Source organism: Anastrepha obliqua, chromosome 4 (assembly GCF_027943255.1).
Source record: "Anastrepha obliqua isolate idAnaObli1 chromosome 4, idAnaObli1_1.0, whole genome shotgun sequence".
In the NCBI taxonomy this organism is placed as follows: Eukaryota; Metazoa; Arthropoda; class Insecta; order Diptera; family Tephritidae; genus Anastrepha; species Anastrepha obliqua.
In genome coordinates, this window is record NC_072895.1 from 11,604,854 (window position 1) to 11,623,656 (window position 18,803).

Here is an 18,803-nt window from a genome sequence, read left to right on the forward strand (position 1 = left end):
ATGGTCCCCAAACGAATCGCAAGCTGCCCGAATGTGACTTCGAGCCATTTTGGCTCACTCGCGGACAATGGGTTTTTTCAGCGCCTTGAGACTGGTGAATCTTTTAGTTCGGACCTTGCTCTCTACAGTGACCCAAAAAGAATAATCCATTGGATCCGCACCTGGTGAACTTGAGAGCCTCTGTGCGGTCATTATGAAGTTCGGAATGTTGTTTTTTAGCCATTCTTGGTGCACTCGCGCTTTGTGAGACGTTACCGAGTCCTGTTGAAACGTCCATGGCCTGCCACCGAAATGTTTGTCTGCCCACGACTTCAAAGCAACATCCAGCATACTTTCCCGATAATATTTCGCATTTACCTTGACGCTAGGCTAGATGAAAACGATTGGAGAGCGCCTATCTGCGGTTACAGCGGCCCAAACCATTACCTGTGGCCAATCCATGACTCAAGTTCTCGTATGAACGGTCGGTCAAAAAAACCCTATCGTTTTGGGAGTTTACGAATTGCTCAATTTAAAAATTTTTCTGGTCAGAAAATACAATGTTCGGAAATTGACCGCTTTCGGCCGAGCGAAGCAACTTCTTCGCTCTGACTTTGAGATCATTTTTCAGTATGCGGCGGATGCTACGGTTAGATATACACAGTTCTTTTGCCATTTGATTGGCACTTCGTCGTGGATTTCGTTGAAGTCGCTTCTTCACTTTTTCAACCATTTCACGTAACGTTACAGTCTTTTGATGACCACTTCCATGACGTTTCGCGATTCTATCAGTATCATTGTAACGAGTAATGGTGCGATAAACAAAAACTTTCTTTACTTTAAAGTGCTCGAGTTCACGCACAATCGCTGGTGGTGATTTTCCAGCCAAATATAATGCGATCACATTATTACGTTTGAAATTCATTACTGATTTTCTTTTTTCGCGTTTACTCTCGGCGAAATGCTTCCGCGCGCTTGGAAACAATACTCTGGACTGTCATTTAGCCAACTAACAGACCGCTGATGTCCGTGCATCATCGTCTGAAGTTGGTTACACTTCGAGTACCGGACCCTGTAGTATGTACTTCTTGGTACAGGAAAAACACAATCCCAAAAATTTATAAAGATTTCGAACTTCCACCTTTATATTTTATTAATGTACTTCCAAGCACATCCTATGCATGGAATTATGAGCTTAGCACAAGTGTCAGGTGTTATAGAATACCAACCACTCTCTGTCTTTCCCAAATTTCTTGTTTGTATCGCGCTTTATATCCCCCAATCCTTTTTTAGTATTCCCCATAGTTGTTATATAGGGTTAAAGTCTAGTTACTTTGAAGGCCATTGCAAACCTTTAACCCTATTTCGAGTCATCCATGCCTTAACAACCGCTGGCCGGTGTTTGGGGGTAATTGTCGTGCATAAACTCCCACTTTATAGACATCTGCTCTCTAGCAAATGAAAGCATCGTTGTATTTAAAATATTTATATAGTCCGTGGTGCAAATCTTTACTTTAATCAAAAAAATTGGACCTATACCGAATGCAGAAAAGTTGCTGCCTCATAACATTATTGATCCACTACCACGCATGATTGTTTTTTTTTTTGTGAATTTAGAATCGAACGCTGTGGTTTTTGAACGTCGCACGTAACATTTTCCATCGGATCCGAAAATATTTATCTTGATTTCATCTGACCATAGAATATTTAACCAGTGTTCGCGTTACGAAAGTCGTAACGCAAAGGAAAGTCTCTGGTTGAAGTTCCATTTTGGAAGTAAAGTACCATTACTTTACTTCTTTCTTTACTTTACTTTACTTTACTATATTACTTTCTTCGACTTCTTGCCGGCAAACCTACCTCTTTTAATATATATCTGATTGTTCGGCTGTCGAACTGTGGTTTTGCACTTTCTGCCTCTCGTTTTTTTCTTTACATGTGCGTGGACAGCTGTGAACACCTTTTTCTTGGAGCACTTCATGATTCCGGCGATTTGGTTCATGGTTTTGCCTTCATTCCATAAGTATTTGATCAATTTCTGCTCCGGGCCAGTTGAATGTTTTCCTCGACCTATTTTGATAAGTATTTGCTATTGTTTGTGTAAAGTTTTACTAAAACAGAAAAAAGCAATTGTATTTTTTAGGCTTAAGGGGTAACACCACTGTACACGCGTAAAATAAACACGATGCAAATTTTAATCTGGAACAAAGAAACATTTTTTTTCTTAATCTAGATAAGAATAGCTAGAGAAACACGTAGGGGATTTAAAAAATATTTATTTTTGTGGAATTAGCAAGCATTTGAAGGAAAAAACTCTATTTTGGACTAAAAAAACGGCACTTAAATAATTATAACAATCGTTTAAATTAATCTATCGAAAATCCCCTACGCTCTTCTTTTAAGAAGGTTATTATACAGACGTAGTGAAAAACCTGATTAAAAATATTTAAAATTGTTTGAGTTATGCTGCGTGCCAATTTCAGAAAACGTGTTTTGAGAAAAACGCGTTTAAAGTTTGGAAATTTGGAGAAGTCGTTAGGTAGCAGTCACTAACGCTTGGTTAAAAGCTTAAAATATTTATGAAATAGACTTCGGTAACGTATAAAACTTTTTGTTCTGTATTTTAAAAGGTTCAAAGAATTTTTTAAGCTTATAAAAAAAAAATCAATTTTTTGAAATTTCTACAGTGGTGTTACCCCTTAAATGCAAAATAAATGGCTTACAAATGGCATGTCAAATGAAAATATCAAAGTTAATTTGATTTGTTTCTAATTTTTTCCACAAAAATACGCGTATGACATTCAATGCTTCAATGTTGAAAGTTCAAAAAATACTGAAAAGCTGAACAGACAATGAAAGTTGCCAAAATATGCAGTGTCAGACAACGGTACTTTACAGTAAAGGCGTCCTCGATTGAACGATCAGTAAAAAAATATTTACGCGTAAGAGTTGCAAATCACTCTTGTTTCTATTATTTTTTCCACCAGTGTACCTACATATATGCCTATGTCGTGCATAACCACAATAATTGTCATCAAATCAACTATTAAAACATAACATGGCTAACGTACTTAAATATTTAAAAAAAAAGTAAAAAAAAAAACCTCAAAGACTCATTAATGGATCTCGTCTCAAAGAGAACATCCCTGGCGCGCACATGTGCAGTAGCATTTTCTGAGCTAAAAATAAATAAAACGCTTGCAAATGTGAAGCTAAAATGTCATTATCAAAATTTAGCTTAGCAGCAAAACTCAATTCAAATATCGCTAAATTAATATAAAATATAAACTTCTCTAATGGTATATGCATACCTAACGCCCATGAAAGCTCACGCCCATTTTTGCAATGCATTCACAAAGAATTCATGATAATACATAAATAGGTAAATGCATGCGTTTTTTGTTTTTTTACAAGCTACACTTCATTTTTCTACGAAAATGAAAAATTAAATAAATGCAGCGCACGTTTTTTAGTGCTTCAAAAAGTAGAAACCACTAATTCGAAATCTCCTGTGTGCGAAATGGCCATAGGTTTCATGCCTGTCATTTACCACAAACAACATAAATGGATTTACATACATATTATAATATACATACATACATCACGTCCACGTACATATGGCTCATTTGCTGCAAGTGCGACATAATCCAAAAAACCTAATATAATTGTCGGCTTCAAAGTTTTTCATTTACTAAATCTGCTTATGGTTTTCAACAATTTTTTTTTTGCTAGTCAATTGCTTTATTTTACAAAAATAAAAACATAGCATTAATACATCATATTTCGACTTGACTTTAGCAAAATTTCCAAAAAAAAATAATAATAATAATTGTAAAAGTTATCGCTGCTTGTGTGGAGCCTGTTTCTCCAGAAGTCCCTTGCAGTGATCATCACAAGTCCTTCGAGATTCCTTTAAAATCAATCGGACAAGAGAAATTCGTTTTATTAATAGAAAATCTTGTGCTTGATCGAAGCTTTTTTTTCAAAATTAACAATATGGCGGTCTCAGGAAATATTTTTCAGATTTTCGAGAAGAAAACTGACAATTAATTGTTAAAAAAAAATGGAAATTTTTGGAAAAAAATTCTGATCGAAGGACGAAGCACGAGTTTTTTTTAGGTTTTTGAAAAGTATAAATTTTATTGAAATCTACCAAACAGTTTTTAAGTTACAGTGATCACCAGTTCAAAAAACATAGTTTTGCGAAAAACGCATTTCAAGTTTTGCTATCGATTTATGTGGAGTTATACGAATGTAATTACTTGCACTGTGTCATCTACTCCTGGGTCATATAAGAGTTCTTCAGCCGTCATAGCCGCTTCCAAAATATCGATTTGCTGTTGCCTACGTAGCATTCTACCTTCTCGGGTGTTATCGTTAACGAGCTTATCAGCCACTTTTATACGTGCAGCATCCATTTTTTTCAGCATACGAACACTCCGGAGCGCCCGAGCGCCCTTTGTTAATTGTTGAATAACTCAAAAAATTTTTGTCGGATTCACTTCAAATTTTTACACAATATTTTTAAGATGTTATACTTGAAGAAAATGCAAACAAAGTCCAATTTTTTCAAATTCCTGACTACTTCTAACCCCATAAGACATAATTTCATCTAATGAGATAGTGTTATTTGATGACGCCATGATGAAAGAAGAACTTGTCTTATTAAAATATAATATTAAAAAAAAAAGTTGTATTTTTGATTACGACACGCTTACAGCCAATGGGGGGCCATATGTACTTACATATGTATATACTGGCAAGCTTCAGTATTAGCCGCGAATCAAAATGGTGTATCCAAGGAAAACCAATAATATATTGCTGTGTGTGAGTGATTATTCACCATAAAAGAAATGTAAAGATGTAGGTTTTTTAATAAAAAAAGTTATAAAATATTTTTTCTGTGCTCAACATTTTTATCATATTTTTTAAGCAAAAATTTGCCCTTTTATAGAATTCTAATTCAGTATATTGAGTTGTTTGGAAAGTAATTTCCTTTTTTTTTTTTTTGGGGATATAACGAGCTTCGAGGTTAAACCCAAGCCTTTCAGGTGGTCATAAACGGTTCGATAAATTTAACCTCTCGCCGATTTCGCGTGTTATTATTCGCCGGTTTGTATCAACGAATGCCTTTAGCGCGTCTTTATCAGCTTCAACCGGTTTCCTAGAACGTACACATCCACATCCAAATTGTCGGATCGAAATTTTGCAAACCAGTTCTGGCACTGGCGTCTTGTCAACACATCTTCTCCATACACGTCGGTTAATTTTTTCTGACTCGAACAGCATTTTTACCTTTTCTATAGTAAAAAAGTAAAATATGACGAGACAATTTTTAGTGTCTCGGTTATATTTCTTTTTTATATTTCATTAAAAAAATATTTGGCCCCTTTTGAACATTGATTACTGTTCTCAACTTTCCTACCGAATGATAGTCACCCAAAAACCCATTCGTCCACGGTCTTTCCAGTTTTCTTTTTTTGTTTAATAGCCTAGTAGGAGCGGAAAAATCTAGGCTATCTAAAATATTTTTCGGATTAAAGTTATAGAGGAAGATAAAATAAAAAATAGACATTAAAAAAATTTTGTTTTTCAAAGAATTTTTATTTATTGAAATAATTTTGTTTAGTTAAAATTGTTAAATCGAAAAATAAATACATCTTTTTTATTTTTACTTTTTATTTATTCGAATTAGAAACATTTTGTTTTTAGTTAAAATGGATAAATAAAAATTATAATAATTCCGCATATGTTCTTAAAGTATTTTTATTTATTTAAATAATTTTCTTTAAAATTGTTAAATCGAAAAATAAGTACATGTATTTTTTTTTTATTTTTTTTATCATGGGTTTTTTTGTTTTGGGTAAAATGCATAAATAGTCAAAATATAACGCCAACCATGTTTGTATTGCTATTTTTTTTTTATTTAAACAATTTTGTTTAGTTAAAATTGTTAAATCGAAAAATAAATACATTTTTTTTTAATCTTTTATTACATAATTTTTTTTTTTTTGTAAAATGTGTAAATAGGCAAAAAATAACCCCATACATGTTTGAATTGTTATTATTATTTTTTTTGTAATTGTTTAAACAATTTTGTTTAGTTAAAATTGTTAAATCGAAAAATAAATATAATACGTCAATTTTTTAAATTTTTTATTAAATTTTTTTTTTTTTTTTTTGTATTCAATGTAAAATTTGTTTGGTCTATGAACGGAAAAAAACGGAATTATCCTCGATACACTATTTTGATTCGTGTGTCAGTCAAAAATTGTCACTGTGAAATCAAAATTTCATAAACTGAAAATGTTAGGCTATTATTTTTCTTTTTAAATAGCAAGTGAAATGTGGAAAAATAAGCAATTACATTGGCATGATTTTACCTTACCCTACATATATTCCATTACACACCTTACCATTAAGGTCTGTTCATGTAAAAATTATCCAGTAGCTTGATTTTCAAAGAGAAAAATATGAAAAATAGGACGCGAACGCAAAATCAGTAACAATTTGCAAGTTTTGCCAACAGCTGATTAAATTGTTGGCGGGAAAAATCACGAAAAGTAAAAAAAAAATTCAGTTGAGCTACCTCGTCTTAAAAAAAAAAGAAATAAAGCAAATACAATGTAAAATAGCGAGCTAAGCATCGAATGATCTTATTTTGTCCACAATAATTTGTTCCATTTCATCATCGCTGTCAGCTGAAGAACATTCCATTAGCAATTGTTTTTCTGTCGCAATCACAGCTTTCTTCATATTATCCTTGCTTCCGTCTATGCATGCACTTTTATTTAAATATATTGCCAAATTAGTTAATAATGCAGAAGTACAAGCATAAAACACGAAAGATATGTACCTTCAACGCTTCCGGTTTGTAATTCGGCAAGTTGTTGTTGTTGTAGCAGCATAAACACTCCCCACACATGTACGTGGAATGTTGCTGACATAACAGTCCTTGGTCGAATAGGCCGGGGTCGTTCCGGTTACGTAGAACGGACTGTCGTGGGAAGATTCCTATTTAATGTTTGACTTGAAATAAACTTTATAAATTTTATCTAAAATATATATACTTATGTACATTCTCCATTTTACTTACAATTTTCATTTAAATTTGAACTTTAACCCCATTCGCAAATTTGAATTCGTGTTTATTTTTGCTTTGCGCTCAGCTGTTTTTCTCACATGCAAATTCTTACAAGCAGAAAGGTATCCAGTAAAAACTTGCAACTTCCCCTCAAAATGAAATGCCATTTTGCTCTCTCACTTTCCCCTACTTTGCAAGTTTTTTAGTAAACAAAAACAATTGTTACAAATTATTTGCCGCATGAGCAGATCTTATATGCTACACACATACCTACAATTCTATTTCTCAAATAAATTGGCAATATAGTTTTGAAATGAAAAGCAATTTACCACATTCCTTAAGCTTAATAAAGTTACATACATATATTGTATGTATACATATTTTGTTTAATAAAAGCTAACGCACCTAATATTTCCATATCCGAAAGCAACCTAAGAACATTCGTCTAAGAATTGTAACAAACATATCGTTTACCGTTCTTTATATTACTCAAATAATGTACTCAACTTAAATAATTGTACTCGTATCTACCCACTGATATACCAACGATAAATACCAATACCAATGTACTCGTATTTGTTTGTATATTTGCATATGACATGCACATGCATACAAACACTCCTACACGCATAACACTATGAATATGTTTGCACTTATTATATCTGCATATATTTACATAGAAAAATACACTCAAATTAATTATTATGGTTTCTGGTGTACATTTTCATTTTGTATTACATTACCTTAAAACTTACTTATGACAATGCATATTCTAAAATATGTCAGACTTGTTCGTTTGCATTGTAAACTTTTATTGTACAAATCAAATGGTGCAGTTTTTATATTCTTATATGAAACAAGTGTATTGTAAAAAAATTATTTCATAATATTTATTTAGAATAAAAATGCCCGAAAATACATACATATATATTAGAATGAATCGGATTTATTTATGTTTTCGAGCGATTTGTAACAGTCAGTTTAGTAAATTTATATATTATTGATAAAGTTGTTATAATTTCCTTGAGTATCCAGTTGCAAAATATGTGAAAACCTCCTGGTTAATTTATTTATTGACTGAAAATTATGCGCTGAAAATATTTTGTATTTAAGCTAAACATTATTGTATTGTAGCTATTAGAAAATAAAGAAACAATGTTTAGTTGTGTTACGTTTTATTCCATTGTAAAAATTATTTTGTTAAAAAATAAAACTATGTTGAACACCCACAAACTTGATGTTTAACTTTTAAAGTATACGAGTACATTCCGTCAAAAAAGTACCGGGAATTGTTCAATAAAACGCAAAATAAATGTTGAATCATTAAAATTTATTTTGTCGCCTTTAAAATAGACTCCATTCGAAGCAATACATAATTTCCAACGTTTAGTCCAGTCATCAAGGAACCTTTTAAACGCGTTCGAAAAGATCTTCTTCAGCTCCTTCAGCGGATTCTCCTTAAAGGCCTTTATCGACTCACAGCGGCATCCGCGGAGTGGCAATTTAAATGTTGGGAAAAGCAAAAAGTCACAGGGCGCTAAATCCGGTGGTTGTTCGATGATATTTGTCGAGTTTTTGGTAAAAAAAGTGTTCACAATATGAGCCTTGTGAGACGGTGTGTTATAATGGTGCAAAATTCGTGAGTTTTATTTCTACAAATTGCACCGTTTCCTATGCAAATACTCTCCCTTCAACGTCGTATAACTTCCAAATAATATTCTTTATTTACTGTAGAACCAATTGGAACGAATTCCGAGTGCACAACAATGTTGATCAAAGAAAACGAGTAGCGTGACTTTCACTTTTGACCGACTTGGACGTGGTTTTTTGGGTTTCGGCTCATGTGGGTAGCGCCATTTAGACCCTTGTTGACTGTTTTGCATGTCAAACTCATATACCCACGTCTCATTATCTGTTATGATGCGCTGGATAAACGTTGGGTCCGAATTCACTTGCTCAAGCATGTCTTCCGCCACCTTCTTCCGATGATTTTTTTGAAAGAAATTCAACTCTCCTGGAACGAGTCGAGCAGCCACGCGTCTAATGCCCAGTTGATGGTGTAAAATGTTGCGATTTGATTCGTGACACACGCTAAGGTCACGAGCTACCTCCCTCAAACTTAAATGATGGTTTTCCAGGACCATTTCCTTGACTTTGGCGACGTTTTCTTTTGTTGAAGACGTTGGTGGACGACTAGATCGGGGCAAATCTTCCACGACTTCTCGGCCCTCTTCAAAAGCCTTATACCACTCGTAGACCCTTGTTTTTTTATAAAATACATTCGCAATAGGTTTTCAGCAACATTTCCAATGATTCGGCACACGAAATCCCGTTCAAATTACAAAATTTAATTCTACGATCGATATTTTTATCCATAGTGAAAGTCCCAGAGCACAGCCTTCACAAAGGACGTCTTCTTTTTGCCATGCCAAAAGACGGGCCATCATCACCAAAGTAGAAGTAAGTATAAAAATCTGTGGTGGTCATGGAATTCTTCACACGAATATTTTCTGTGCTACTCCCAATTTTTCTATGGTAAGCAAACTTCAAAAAAAGGAAACACCTTCCGAATAATGCGATAGACAAGTATAGTATACAAGGTGAAGAACAAAAAAAACAAGACTGAGCTAAAATAGAAACGGCAGGAGATTTGTTCTGATAACTTCGAGTTCATTTATTCAAAATAGTTCCCTCTGGCCTCGATACACTGTTTTGCGCGATCTAAAAGCTTTTCGAAAAAGTGTTTCACGTCATTGACCGGAATCCGGAATCCGGAATGTCCTTCAGGTTGTCGGTCCAAGCCTTTTGGATGGCCTCTACGGGCGCAAAACGTTTTCCTTGCATGGCCAAATGCAATTTTCCGAATAGGTAGAAGTAACAGGGATCCAAATCAGGCGAATACGGTGAGTGATGGATGGGTAAAATGCGATTTCTAGTCAAAATCACTCACAAGGGTGAATCGATGAGATGCTGCATTATCATGCAATAAGCGCCAGCTTCCTTCTTCGCGGTATTCAGGGTGAATTGGACGAACGCGATGGAACAAACGCTTCAAAACGCCAAGATAGAAAATTGCATTGATTTGGCCCATTGGAACGAACTCCTTGTGGGCAATGCCCTTGAAATCGTAAAAACAAATGAGCATCGATTTGATTTTTGACCTCACCAAACGCGAGTTTTTGGGTGGTGGCTCCTCTGAGACCTTCCATTTGGCTCTTTGACGCTTAGTTTCAGATTCATGTTGGAAACACCACGTTTCATCACCAGTTACAATGTTGTAAAGGAAGTTCGCGTCTTTTCTCGCCTCTTTAATGAGGTCTTGCGAATGTTGAATTCTGAGCAATTTTTGGTTCTCAGTTGATTTGTGCGGAATGAAACGTGCACAGACCTTTCGTAAGCCCAAATGACCGGTACAATTGCGATTTTGGAGATATTCTACTCCGATTCCATGAATTTCAACGATGATTTCGGTTCATTTTTGATAAATTTATGAACAATTTCGATGGAGTTTTCGGTGATTACTGATTTTGGGCGGCCCTTATATTCATTGTCATTTATGTCCTCATAATCATCTCTGAAAAGTGTAGTCACTCATGAACATCGCCATAAACTTTTTTTATCAATTCAAATGTTTCGGTAAACGTTATACCGATTTTAAAACAAAATTTGATATTATCTCTTTGTTCGCAACTAATTTTTGTACCGACGACACAAACATACTGACACTTTAGACGCAATAACTTCGCTTCCACTGAACCGAATGTCTCCAAGCTTTCACTGGAAGTCAGCTAGGGATGTAACTTCCAACGCACTAACTGATTAGAAAGATGGCGGTATCAAAAACATTTTTATGACGCCAGTCTTGTGTATTTTCGACTTCACCTTGTATGTCCAGCATGTTAAGGCACCCCGCACGACACTAACCACCCATTCCCATGGCAGCAGGTTCTACGTACCGGAATGACTCGGGTTTTTCCCGACCAAGGGCTGCCGCCCCAGTATACTAGCCCTGTCTAGTGAAACCCATACCATCCCTCGCCTTACGTCACAGGAGCAAACTCCCGCAGCAATCCTGCTCCAAATACTTCTCCTCAGAGCTGGAATCGAATCCAACCCTGGGCCAGAAGTATTCTACTGCTGCGTCTGCCACAAACGGCTTCACCCGAACTCCACCTCGGTTAGGTGCAACAAGTGCAACGGGTGGAGCCACCTTAAGACCTGCTCGGGTCTTAAGTCACATAGGGAGTGGTCCACACGGTATGTGGCCACGTGTTGCTCCCGCCAGCAGGCGTCTGATGCCTCCACGGCTAACACACCCCCTGATAGGCCGGCACTACCAACCGCCACCACGACAAACACCTCCACGGTGAGGAGCCTATCGGAGCAACAAAACTCCCATTCAACCCCTCCCCTTCCTTCCAGCTCCAACCCCAGTGTGGGGACAAACCAGCAGCTCCTGGTCCCCCGCACAGTCTGTTCCGTGTGTCAGGCCGTAATACCTCGGAATCTGGTAACAGTCCAGTGCAATTCCTGCAATGGCTGGTGCCATTTTCGGAGATGTTCCGGCCTGCGCACCACCCGTGAGTGGACAACTGCCTACGTTGCCCCCTGCTGCAGAGCTCTGCACCCACAACCGCCCTCGGAGGCGCGGCCGCCCACCACCATCAGGCCGCAACAGCCACAGTGGATTGCGCAGCAGGCCCAACGCAGACAACACCACGCGTCCCTCACCCCCCGGATTACACTGACCTCGCCGAGAAGCTTCAAGCTTCTCCAGCTAAACTGCAACGGACTTATGAGCAAGGTCGACGAGATAGTCGACTTTATGAACCGGCACTGTATCAAGATAGCTGCGGTCCAAGAAACAAAGTTGCACGCTAGGTCATCTCTGATCACCAGGGATGGCTATAACGTGCACAGACGTGATCGCGAGCGAGACAATGGTGGTGGCCTAGCGTTTATAGTCCACCACACTGTGCAGTATCGTCTTATCGATGAAGGAATCGACCGCAGGGACAGCACCTTAGAATGTCAAGGCATAGCTGTCCGGTCAGGCGATTCCGAGCTCGAAATATTTAATATATATATACCCCCTGTCACCTGCTGCCCGGCTGGATATCACCCTGATATAGGTGCGCTCCTCAGAGGTGAAAACCGATTGGTTGTAGGTGACTTTAATGCGCATCACGATCTTTGGCATTCAAGCCTGCCAAATGATCGTAGCGGACAGCAACTGGCAGAGCAGATAGACGACTCGACATTCAGCACAGTAAACGACGATGCCCCCACCAGGGTAGTGGGCAATTGCAGCAGCTCGCCTGACCTAACAATTGCTAGCGCTGGTCTGATAAATAGCATAACGTGGCGACCTATGCTATCGCTTGCATCAGACCACTTGCCCATTATCGTCTCGATCGAGAGACCTGCCGACTTCGTTTCCGCGAATCACCGGTCCTATTTTAACTTTAAAAACGCTAATTGGGCCGGCTTCACGGAATTTACCGAGGACACCTTCGCCGCTCTTCCCATCCCCACTGATGTGCGCGTAGGCGAACGCGCATTCCGCAGGGTGCTCACAGCTGCTGCGGCTCGCTTCATTCCTGCTGGAAGTTATAAGGACATTCGACCTCATTTCCCAGCCGAAGCAGCCAGTTTAGCAAACGAGCGTGACCACCTACGCCAGGCCGATCCCGGGGATCCCCGCATAAGGGATCTCAATTTGGAGATCCGGCAACTGGTAAACCAGCATAAGCGGACTAAATGGGTTGAGCACCTGAAGACCTGCAACCTCACCTCTGGGGTGAGTAAGCTCTGGTCCACCGTTAGGTCCCTGTCAAACCCGACGAAGCACAACGATAAGGTGGCTATCACCTTCAACGGTTGCACTTCGTCGGACCCGAAGAGATGCGCGAGCTATTTTAGCCGGCTTTTTATATTGCATCCTCCGGGCGACAGAACCAAGCGTCGTGCTACCAGAAGGCTGCACAAACTGACGAACAACAGTGCGCCACTTACTTTCTCCGGTGATGAGGTTCAGGGGGCCATCAACAGTTCGAAATCATCGAAAGCCATTGGCCCTGACGGCTTAAACGCGCTGATGCTGAAGCATCTGGGACCCCTAGGAGTAGGATTTCTCACAAGGGTTTTCAATCTGTCTATGGCCACTCTCATCATCCCTGAAAAGTGGAAAGCAGGGAGAGTGGTCCCACTACTGAAACCTGGGAAACCCGCCAACCAAGGGGAGTCTTATCGGCCGATAACTCTCCTTTCCCCAGTAGTGAAGACACTTGAAGCCCTCCTACTCCCACTCTTCACGAAACACCTGGCCCCAGCCCCACATCAGCACGGTTTCCGACGAGTGCACAGCACCACCACTGCACTCACCGCCATAAACGCCCAGATAAATCGCGGGCTTAACCAAAACCGCCCCTGCGAGAGGACTGTCCTAGTAGCGTTGGACTTGAAAAAGGCTTTCGATACAGTCAGCCATTCCACGCTACTAGATGACATTTATCAGTCGACACTCCCGCCAGGGCTGAAGAGGTGGTCCGCGAACTACCTGAGCGGTCGGCACTCGTCAGTGATTTTTCGAGATCAAATATCAAAGCAGAGGAAGATTAAGCAAGGCGTACCGCAGGGTGGTGTCCTTTCACCCTTGCTTTTTAACTTCTACATCTCGAAGCTCCCCCAACCACCAGCGGGAGTTTCTCTGATCTCATACGCTGACGATTGCACGATAATGGCGTCGGGCAATGACATCGATGGCCTGTGTTCCAAAGTGAACGACTACCTCACCGACCTTTCTCGCTTTTTCACTGCGAGGAATCTACAACTTTCCCCCACCAAGTCCACGGCGACCCTTTTCACCACCTGGACAAAGGAGGTCAAGCTGCCCCTTAAGGTAAAAGTCGATGACACACCAATTCCGACTGTGAATAACCCCAAAATTTTGGGTGTAACCTTTGACAGCTTGCTCTCCTTCTCTGCGCATACAACCGCAATTGCCACTAAGGTCCAAAATCGCAACAAGGTCCTCAAATCGCTGGCCGGCAACACTTGGGGCAAAGACAAAGAACTGTTGCTTTCGACATTTAAGGCAATTGGCCGGCCGGTTCTCAACTATGCTGCGCCTGTCTGGTCGCCTGGAACTAGTGCTTCGCAGTGGACTAAGCTACAGACCTGTCAAAATACCGCCATTCGGACAGCGACCGGGTGCCTCCTGATGTCACCTATCCAACACCTTCACAACGAGGCACAAATGCTCCCAGTTGCGGAGCACAACAAATTGCTCAGCAAGCAGTTCCTGCTCGGATGTTACCGCAGGTCTCATCCCTGCAGACACCTGCTTGAGCCTGAGCCGCCTCCCAGGCACGTCAGGAGACACCTCTTTGACTACGCTGGCGATATCCAGGACAAGACCGACCGTAACCTACTGGACCGGACAGTATTTAGACAGTCTATAAACGACATTCACCGGGAGACCGTTACCACCTTCTTGAACTCCCGTCCTGTGAATGCCGTAATCGGAGTCCAACCACCACCTATTGCAGATGAAGAGCTCCAGCTTCCCCGTGAGACCCGTGTAACACTGGCACAACTACGCTCTGGATATTGTAGCAGGTTAAACTCCTACATATCCAGAATCGACCCCGACATACCAAACACATGTCCGGCATGTGAAGGTACCCCGCACGACACTAACCACCTCTCCACATGCCCCCTCAAACCGACTCATCTAACCCCCCTCTCCCTCTGGACCCAACCTGTCGAAACAGCATGCTTCCTGGACCTACCCCTAGATGAGCTAGACGAAGACGAACGATGATATGCCTACACTGACAGGGCTACCTATGCTGTTAACAACAACAACAACAACACTAACCACCTTTTTACAGGCCCTATCAAACCCATTAATCCAGCACCCCTCTCAATCTGGAGCCAACCTATCGAATCATCACGTTTTCAGGGCCTGCCGTTAGATAAGTTAGACGAAGACGGCCGTTGACTCCACCGCACTGGTACGGTTTACTAAGCTGCTACAACAACATCAACATGGGCACCGTTCTGGTCCCGTTCTGCCACGAAGTGTTGTAGAAAGTAGTCCCGGGAAAGAAGTCTCCCCAGAAGGGGAGGAGGGATTGTTTGGTGTCCACACCACTCAACGCAGTAAAAGACAGTCGCCGTAAGTGTGAAGTTATTGACTCCTAGCTCACCCACAAAAACAAAAATTTTATTTTATACTAGCATTTCCCAGTGGGCTTCGCACCACCATACATAAAATGTTTGTTTTATATCGCAAGAAATTTTTCATATTAAGTTTTCTTTATAGAACTCGTAAAATGTTTAAACAGTTGAATTAGTTGATTTTTTTCATTCAACATACTTTCTAAAGATGTCACAATAGCCTTTTCTGTACTTTTTTAAAATTTGATTGTGGTGGTCACCTATATACAGGTAAGGTGAAAGAGCCGATAAAAACTTGTAATTAAACTTTGATTCTTTAATTTCCATTTCAATTTTTTACGCTAAATAAATTATGCTAAAATAAATAAAGTTAAAAATGTTTTTCCAGTTCCTTGAATGCTCCAGTTTTTATTATAATTTCGTCCAAAATTAATATTAACATAATACACTTACAACCACAACAGTACAACTCATAAGCGGTACGCTCATAAGCGGCTGTGTATTTGTTGTTGTTTTTCCCATACAGGCATTTCGTATGAGAGGAAACCATTACTCACATAAAATTTCATAACTCAGGAACGACTGCACCGATTTCAATCAAACTTCACACAAACCACCTCCTCAAAGACAGAAAAGAACTCTAAAATTTTTGTGTCAATCGGTTCGGCGGTTCTTGAGTTATAAGATTACCAAGGAAATGTAACTTCTTTTTATATATATAGATTGTACCGTTATGTACATATATACATGTATACATATATATTTTCCTTCACATCTGCCTAGCTTTCCCCTGTCCGCCACTTGGAAAGCGGCCGATGGTAGACAGGCAACTTAGCACGGTAAACTCCAATTACAATTATGAAATTTTGTCAGCGACTTGCTACTATCCTTCGAAGGCACCACCAATGGCGTTCCCACGACAGTCGGTTTTACGTTATCGGAACTATCCGGAATTACGTAAGTTAAAGATTCGTACTAAGGATATTTTCATAGGCGCACTGCATTTACACATATGTATGTATATATGTGCATATGATTACAAATTACTTCGTCCAGCTTGAAAAGTTATTTTCTTCACAAAATACTATACACCCTTTTCATTGCCGCTGTTTTTGTGTGTCTGGCATACCGCCAGTAGATTATGGGTTCGATCCGCACTGAGTTAAGCATCAAAATTATAGAAAAACTTCTCTCGTAATAGGCAATCTACCAGCCAAAAATGTATAACGCTTCCATTTATTTATTTTCTTTTTAATTTATTATGTGTATTTTGAAATGTTTTGCTTTTACGAATACTCTAAAACTATTAATTACACTTATTCAGCACGTTTTTCTTCCAAAACTTGCTCCGCAGATTTGCTATCATCAGCAAGTCGTTGTTGTTTAAACAACTCAATAAGTTTCTCTGTAGCCGATTGTTCCAAATCGAGTGGACGTGAAGCAGCCTCATTGGGGAATGTCTCCATATTATCTTCTGGATTACGGAGGGTAAAAGGCGTCCAAGGGCCCTGTATTGAAGGTATATCGGTATGCCACATTTTACGTAAACGTAGTGCGCTTGAACTTCCATTTTGTGTTTTCAGTAACTGCAGCCACTTTGAAATGTCGTCTTTAGTGGCATTTTGACAAGATAACCATTCACGATCTCCGTTTACTAAAATAAAACAAAGAGAGAAATTAGATTTACATATGCAAGAGTCATCTAACGCTTTCCATTCTTACAATATTCACCAACTATCACAGGTCCGCGATGACGGCGCGGTTTTACATAAACCACTACTCCGGGATTTTCTTTGGCAAAATCAAGTAGGTGATTTTCAATGAATCCTCTAGTAAAACAGAAATATTTAATTCATCAAAAGATTAAATAAGTTTTTGTATCCAAACCTCATGCCGCGACTGGCGCCATGGTTCTTGCAGAACTTAAGCGTAACACGCTGCAATTGGCAAATATAACGGCCCAAACCATTTTGAAGAGGCGCACGTGGAAATCCAGATTTGAGAAATAAATGCTTATTAGACATTTTGTCAGGTTTCTGGTTTAATTTTGAAGAATGAAATTGTTAAATGGGTATTTCAATACAGAAACAACAAAACTAACCTCTTGTTGTTAAATAACTATGGATCAGCTGTTCAAAGGGTGACGCGTAGAAATGTGAAATTGATTACCAGGTTATAGTACGTTAAACACAGAAATAATTAAATCATTCTAACACCAGGATTTTGTTATGATCATTCAGAAAATTATAAAAATGTAAACATAATCACAAATATTTACGACTCATTGAAATTTTTTGAGAAGTAAATTTTATGTTTTCTTATAAATAGCAACCCTGTTGTGACATAACCTTTTTCCTACAAATTGACACAAAAGTCACAAATATATTAGGGGGCAGTTCCTCGCATTCAATTTTTGCCCAAATTTCTCACATAAAAAATATGAATTTCGGAAGAATACTTCGGAAAACCTGTGTGGTGCATCAACAATTAACGCGCGATTATGCCTTCAAGTCGGATTTGAAAATCAAATGGGTTCGTCCTGTGAAGATACCATCTACTAACCCAGAGAAAAGTGGAGACTTAGGAAAATTACCTCCGGTAAATGAAAAAGAGTTCTTACTTGAATATAAAAACAGCACAGAACTTCAGAGGTAGGTTGAAGTTTGTAATTAAACTGTTGAATGATAAGTAAATATTAATACTATTTCGCAGCGCGGATCCAGTAGTGCAATCACTCTTTCAACTTGGCAATAACCGAAGTGCTGACATTTCACGTTATTTACGGGATCAGCTAATCAAAGAGGTTCAACGCCATCCACTCGATTATGGCTCCATGGAAGCCAAATGTAAAATATTTTATCATTGTTTTGACATCACAAATTATGTATTTATTTGCGTCAATTCTTTGCAGTGGCTCGGATGACTGTGAGAATTCGAAGTATGCAACAAGAACTTGAACAATTTCCTCGCAATAATAAACTGAAGGTTGCTTTAAAAGAACTTATTGAAAAGCGGAAAAAGTTCTTAAAATATTTACGTCGCTGGGACTACCGCCGATTCGAATGGATGTTAGAGAAGCTTGATTTAGTATACAAACCTCCGCCGACAGAGTTCCATTGGATTACAAGAAAAGAATCGTTGCAAAAGCTTACCGATGCGCATTGTGAAAAAATAAAAGACGAACGCTTGGCTGAGTATCGCAAATTATTGGATGAACAAAAAATTCCATTTTTGGAAGATACCATTAAAAAAATGGAGTTTGTGCGCAAAGAGCAAATTGATTTAGAAATACCAGTTACAGTAACCGAGCAGCAAATAGAAGATTTCAAGAAAGAGCTAGAGGCTCTTAAATCAAAGGTTGAGGTAAAGGCAGAAGCTACGGAATAACTATAAGAAAAAACTGTTGTTACTTTCGTTAAAAATAATAAATAGGTGGGAAAATCAAATTCCAAAAAAAAAAACATTTTTACAATAACTGGTAAATATATACATATATATATATATAATTGGCGCGTACACCCTTTCTGGGTGTTTGGCAGAGCTCCTCATCCAATTT

The 18,803-nt window shown here is 38.9% G+C and overlaps 2 protein-coding genes across 2 annotated transcripts; one reads left to right on the plus strand and one right to left on the minus strand.

The window, feature by feature from the left end:
* Positions 1-16,434: 16,434 nt before the first annotated feature.
* LOC129245040 (39S ribosomal protein L43, mitochondrial) lies at positions 16,435-17,457 on the minus strand. The gene is made up of 4 exons (XM_054883001.1): positions 17,349-17,457; positions 17,135-17,283; positions 16,970-17,076; positions 16,435-16,901 (listed from the first exon to the last, which is right to left on the minus strand). Exons 2-4 carry the CDS (start codon positions 17,269-17,271, stop codon positions 16,564-16,566), a joined length of 582 nt encoding a protein of 193 aa, XP_054738976.1. The 5' UTR covers positions 17,272-17,283; positions 17,349-17,457; the 3' UTR covers positions 16,435-16,563.
* A 138-nt stretch (positions 17,458-17,595) lies between these two features.
* On the plus strand, positions 17,596-18,693 carry LOC129245041 (28S ribosomal protein S15, mitochondrial). Its single transcript, XM_054883003.1, has 3 exons — positions 17,596-17,898; positions 17,960-18,093; positions 18,159-18,693. The coding sequence occupies exons 1-3, from the start codon at positions 17,687-17,689 to the stop codon at positions 18,632-18,634; spliced, it is 822 nt and encodes a 273-aa protein (XP_054738978.1). The 5' UTR covers positions 17,596-17,686; the 3' UTR covers positions 18,635-18,693.
* Positions 18,694-18,803: the final 110 nt, after the last annotated feature.